This window comes from Brassica rapa, chromosome A08, assembly GCF_000309985.2.
Source record: "Brassica rapa cultivar Chiifu-401-42 chromosome A08, CAAS_Brap_v3.01, whole genome shotgun sequence".
NCBI lineage: Eukaryota > Viridiplantae > Streptophyta > Magnoliopsida > Brassicales > Brassicaceae > Brassica > Brassica rapa.
In genome coordinates, this window is record NC_024802.2 from 8,626,178 (window position 1) to 8,632,049 (window position 5,872).

Genomic DNA, 5,872 nt, shown 5'->3' on the forward strand with positions numbered 1-5,872 from the left:
CAAAATCTCGTGTGTTTATATTTTTTTTTGTTTGACTCTGTGATTGATTAGATTCGTTTAGGCTTGAGATGATTATTGAGTTAAGCCAAAATTACAGGATGAATCCTCAACAGTATGTAGTTCGAAAAGGTGGAGTAACATGTGCTGAGAGTTTGTTTGACTTATGAAGCTACAAGTATCTCCATGGCGTCTTTTGGGAGGATGGTATTTTCAAGAAAAACACAATGAAATCAGGATCGGTCATGGGCATAATTCAGCCAAACATTGGTTTATGACTCAAAAATTTTGTGAATTAAAATTATTACTAAATCATCTACGGTTCTCAAAATCTTAGTGCCGGTCGGAGGAAATAGAGTTCTTGAAGTGTGATATTACCGTTTTAAATTGGTTGGTTCGTTTCTACCGAACCGGGTCCATACTGATACATTCTTCTTTTTCAGGTTTCTGTAAATCTTTTTGCAATATTGGTTTTACATTTTACTTAATAAATTATAATTCAAGGTTTTTCTTTTTTAAACACTACTAGATTTGGACCCGCACAACCGTGCGGGTACTAATTTTCATGTTTTTATATATATTTTACATAATTAAAATATATTTATAAAGTTACTTATATATTTAAATGTTTATATATAATAATTTGAATATATAACAATTTGATAGTTTTCATGCTGTAAGTTAATTGATTATTTTAAATCATCACATATATTTGGTATTTTTTATTATTATATTTTAAAATTATTTTTATTTAATTATTATGATCCTGATCCGTAATTCAAAGCGCTAGATTTTCTTTATCAATATTTTTTTATGTTTATTCATTTAAGATAATAACTATATATATATATATATAAAAGTTTAAGATAAGTTAAATTTATACATGAATTAACCCGTTCTACTAACATATTATATTTCTAGCATAAATTTTTAATGTTTGGAAAATAAAATATATTAATTTATCAGTTTAAAATAATTTTATCATATTTAGTTAAATACAATGTTTTATTTTAAAATGATAGATATAAATATAAAATAGTAAAATTTGATATATTTTTTTTCATTTTATAAAATATAACTGAGTATATATATATATATATATATATATATATTAATGTATAATAACATTAAGTTCATTACTAATTACAAAATTAGTGAAAATATTTATATACAATACAATTTTTGATAATTAAAATATTGTTATAATGTTTTTCAACACATTTGTTAAGAAAATTAAATATATATATATATATATATATCTATATATATATATATTTAAATTAAAAGATATCAAATTATATTATGATTTAAGTAGTTAAAAGATTATATATTAGCATTAAAGAAATATATTTAATACAAATTTTAAATAATGATCCGAATAAAAATATCACACATGAATCAAGGTGAGGTTGTTAACCCATCCGGATTTTTAGGAGTGGATGTTATATTAGGAATGATATATTATAAATCTATATTATTAGTAATAAATGAATTAACTAATTTCTAGTGAGGGTCCATTTTTAAAAAAATCATACATGAATCAAAGTTGTGACTTCTGTTTTAATATATAAGATAATATAAAACGTTTAAAAGATAGAAACTGAAATTTGCGGTGATAGAAAAGTTGGAGAAGAATGAAGAAAGACCATATCTTCACTCCTCATCTCTCAACACATAGTTCTTGAACTCTTTATTAATCTTACATAAAACTAAAAAAGAAGCAAATCACCCTTCCATAAATCCCTTGAGATTCAAATCCGAGGGTCCACCTTCCGCCGCCGCATCAACGGCCAGCGTCTTCCACCTCGCCGCATTCCTTCTCATCTCCTCCGCGTCTTCCCCATCTCCCATCACCTTCTCCAGACACCGCCTCAACTCATCTCCATCCACGTGTCCTTCCTCCCCTTCCTTCACTCTCACTCCGATCCCCCACACATCCTCCACAAGCTTAGCAGTCGTGCACTGATCCGCGAACTGCGGAAACGCCACCACGGGAACACCGTTCTCTAAGCTCTCGAGAGTCGAGTTCCAACCGCAATGAGTCACAAAACACCCCACCGAGGGATGCGCCAGAACCGCGGTCTGAGAGCACCACCCCACCACCAGACCTTTATCATCTCCTCTGATCAAGTCCACGAAACAACTCTTCTTCTCTTCAGCTTTCGTCTCCTTCACGACCCATAAGAACGGTCTTCCCGTGGCCAACACGCCGCTAGTGAGCGCCTCCATGTGTTTCTCCCACAAACCGTCCCCGTGCGAGCCTAAGGACACGTAAATCACCGACTTCTCGGCCTTCGAGTCTAGCCACTTGATGTAGTCCTCGTCCGATGATCTGAAAAGATCGGCTTTACCATCGTCGGAAGAGGAAACCAACGGTCCGACCGGAATCATTCTGAGTTTCTTGACGGAGGTTAACGCGTCCGGTTCCAGTTCGGAGAAAGTGTTCACCAAGACTTTGGGGTTCGACTCCGAGTCCAGAGCTTCGATGTGTTCTCTCAGCGTTACAAGAGCGGACGGTAACACATTCGACGGCTGGAGAAACGAAGGGAGGTCTCGGGTGGAGAAGGGTGGCAGTTTCGGTAGTTTAATCGGTTCTTTGTCGAAGAGGTGGCTGTGAGAGGCGTTGAAGTAGTAGTAGTAGATGTCGAGTACAGTGGCGGGCTCAATCCAGAGAAGCGTGGTCGGGAGGTGAAACTCACGCGCTACGGTAGAAGCCCAAGGGACGAGCACCGAGTAGATAACGCCGGTAATTGGGTGTTTGGCGGCGTTTCCGTCGAGGTTGGCTCTGATGAGGTCACTCAGGGCGTCTGAGCCACGACGTTTGAACTCGGACATGTAGTTCTTCTGGTCCTCGAAGGACTTGGGACCTTCGTCGAATCCGTCGGAGAACCAAGCGTAGGACAAGCCTTCGGTGGAAGGTGGCTCGCCCATACGACGGAGGGCTGAGATTGTGGTCGCGTATGTGATGGTTGCTCCGTGGTGGATGAGGCGGTTGGCTAGTTTCAGCGCGGGGTTTATGTGGCCTTGGGCTGGGAAAGTTACAATCAAGTAGTGAGGACGATGACTACAACCGTTAACCGAGTTGGCCATTTTTAGTGTTTTGAGGATGTCGAAGTTTTAAGGGGAATGAACACACGAAAGGCTTTTATAGATAACTAAAACATTCACACTCTATTTATAGCAAAACAATGATATATAGTTAATCAATGATTAAGTATAAAAAACGGTAAAGGATTATGACTAACTAATTGATCATCTTTACACTGTTCTGTCTCCGACACAACCGGTGGTTGAGAAAAGTCTCTTTCTGACGAACGATGAGTAAAAGAGCCAACCGACGCGACAAGTAAGAAGAAGGTATATATAAATAATATCTCAACCTCCACACCCACCAACCAGACCATTGTGTACTATAACAGACCTAATTACTTCAACGGGAGATTACTTCAATACAAAAACTGTATCTAGTGTTAATTTTGATAAACCATGTTAAATTTACAACTAGTGAAGTGAATTCTCCAAAAACTGAAAGTAGTGCTGTGTTGTTTGGGGATAGATTTTTTTTAGTTTTCTAATTCACCAAATCTAAAACGCCTAATAAACAGCGTCGTTATTTAATTCTCTTCGTATGACCGGAAGATGAGAAGTGTCTTTGTGATGATTCTACTTTTAGCATGCGGAAGATCAATTTAACACCGAAATCAGCTCATCATATCAGTACTAAAACAGAGATTACAAACTTTTGAAATAAATCTCCCATAATAAAAAAAAAAAAACTGAAACTACTAGAGCCGTCACTTTGAAACAGAATCTAGTTCGGTCTTTTTAGTTTTCCGCTATCTGAAAACCCTCTCAAATAGGAGAGTTTAGTGCTCAAGGTGGAACACATACTCTGTCAAGCGTTGCAGCTTTGATGAATCCACCTTTTGCTCTCTTTTAATCGCTTGCTTCTTCACAGTCACCATTTGAGATGCTGCATCCACTGTCCATCCTTTCTCCACAACATCTGTGTACATATCCAACATACAAAAATACACTTATAGATTTCTCATTCCGAAACAAAGATGGTTGATCTAAGCTATGACATTGCGAGTATTGTCCCAAAGTAGAACTGATGAGGCCGAGGAAATTTCAGAAAAAGAAAGCTTACAAGTAGTGGCATCATCTTCTGCCATCCCTAGGAAAAGAGCCAAATCACGGATGGTAATTGTGGAGTAGGCAGACAACAAAAGCTGAAACATCCTTTTTGTGTAAACATCTTCAAACAAAACCAAACACAGCTACATAAGTTTGTCAGCTTAGTTCAAGATAGCTAATGGTATCATCATAATACATACCTGAGAAAGCAGCAACCATATCTTTAGCATCTTGACTCCAATCAAAACCCCGGATAGCTTCATGTACACCAGCATAGTCACGTGTCCAGAGCTTCTGACCAATCCTCCAAGCAGCAGCAACTTCAGGCTTGCTCTCCTTCACACTTGCAGGTATTGTTTTCCATAGGAAACGTGCACTATCACTGCATTATTTTTTATCATCCAAACAAGCACAATAACACACAAAAAAAAACAATATAAACAAAGAAGGAAATTAATTTAAACAGACCAATCGTCAAGGTAGAAGTAACCGAGAAGATGGATTGCGTAAGGCCAGTCATCATGGAATGAGATTCCTTCGGCAGCAACCTATCATTGAAGGAAGGATTATCATTGAAACCCTAGCGAACACCAAAGAAACAGTGATAACGAGAGAAAAAATTGGGACCTGAAGCATGAGAGTATCGCAGATGTCGGCGATTTTATCAAAGGATTTGACGGCTAAAGCATCGGTAACAGGAGAGAGATCCATTACTGGTTTACTCTTGGAGATTGGCGAGGGGGGGGGGGGGGGGGACGATCGATAGTTCTTCACAAACTCACTGTAAGGAAAAAAAAAAAAAGACAATTTGTTCTGCGGTTATAGGTTTTATTTATTCAAAACCTTTTCAATACGGTTAGTTTAAACCGATCCTAATTCAATTTAAACCACGCCAAAAAGTTGAACCAATACCATGGCGTGGGTATAGAAAATACGGTTTGCATATACCAATTCTTGCTGTGTCGGGTCATGATCCTGGTTCAACAGAAGCAAGAGAAACCATACGAGCTGGCATTGATGGACACCTTCTTGGAGAAACACATGAATCATGACCAACTTGCAAAGGTCATCAGAGATATCAAAAGAAATATATGGCTCGACATTCTCAATATCATTAGGCTTTTCTATTTGTATTCTCATCCAACTCTAGTTTCTTCTGAAATAAGCTTTCCTAGCACTAAATATCTCTAACATTATCTATCTATCTATGATTCAGAATCCATAAATCGGATTTCAAGGAAAAGGGAGCTCTGTATGCAAAACCATCTTCAGTACCTCATCATCAGGCTCTAGTTTTATTGACAAATCTCCCCAAAAAAACTTAAAATGTTTTTATGACCGAGCCTACAAAGATGAAAATACTATTTCATTAAAAAGGTAAAAACCATTTGTACCCATTTTCAATAAACAAATAAATATTACAAAACGATTTTTTTATTTATTTTGGAAAAAGAATACTCAAAACCTTTTTCAAAATTTTTGTTTTCGAACTTTTTTCCTTACACCCCTTTTCCAAAAATATTTTATTAAAATTATTATTATTAATTTAATACTTTAGATTTTAAATTCTAAATCTTATTCCCAAAACCTAAATCCACGTATTTCGAAATCGAAACTCTAATTTGGAACACTTTGGAACTTGAAAAAAACTGATGTTCAAAAGATCAAGAAAAGCAAGTACTTGAAGCCGGTGTCCATCGACACTAGCATTGGTGTCGGTCGACACCCTGTGTGAGCA

General features: G+C 36.7%; 2 protein-coding genes across 3 annotated transcripts; both read right to left on the reverse strand.

Moving 5' to 3' along the window:
- Positions 1-1,537: 1,537 nt before the first annotated feature.
- On the reverse strand, positions 1,538-3,455 carry LOC103833789 (UDP-glycosyltransferase 75C1). Its single transcript, XM_009109850.3, has one exon. The coding sequence runs from the start codon at positions 3,085-3,087 to the stop codon at positions 1,723-1,725; it is 1,365 nt and encodes a 454-aa protein (XP_009108098.1). The 5' UTR covers positions 3,088-3,455; the 3' UTR covers positions 1,538-1,722.
- Positions 3,456-3,664: 209 nt separating this feature from the next.
- Positions 3,665-4,966, reverse strand: LOC103833790 (COP9 signalosome complex subunit 8). Of its 2 annotated transcripts, XM_033276401.1 has the most exons (6): positions 4,888-4,966; positions 4,762-4,851; positions 4,603-4,682; positions 4,335-4,516; positions 4,148-4,255; positions 3,852-4,003 (listed from the first exon to the last, which is right to left on the reverse strand). In XM_033276401.1, exons 2-6 carry the CDS (start codon positions 4,843-4,845, stop codon positions 3,864-3,866), a joined length of 594 nt encoding a protein of 197 aa, XP_033132292.1. In that variant the 5' UTR covers positions 4,846-4,851; positions 4,888-4,966; the 3' UTR covers positions 3,852-3,863. The 2 variants fall into 2 exon arrangements, with proteins under 2 accessions (XP_009108099.1, XP_033132292.1); XM_009109851.3 differs by having other exon boundaries at positions 3,665-4,003; positions 4,762-4,956.
- Between the last annotated feature and the right edge of the window lie 906 nt (positions 4,967-5,872).

Bases quoted from the DNA above. Each gene is read 5' to 3' on its own strand.
- LOC103833789 (XM_009109850.3), bottom strand. From the start codon at position 3,087: ATGGCCAACTCGGTTAACGGTTGTAGTCATCGTCCTCACTACTTGATT.
- LOC103833790 (XM_009109851.3), bottom strand. From the start codon at position 4,845: ATGGATCTCTCTCCTGTTACCGATGCTTTAGCCGTCAAATCCTTTGAT. The intron at 4,683-4,761 runs GTCCCAATTTTT...CTTCAATGATAG, and splicing joins GCGATACTCTCATGCTTCAG to GTTGCTGCCGAAGGAATCTC. The intron at 4,517-4,602 runs GTCTGTTTAAAT...AAAATAATGCAG, and splicing joins TACTTCTACCTTGACGATTG to TGATAGTGCACGTTTCCTAT.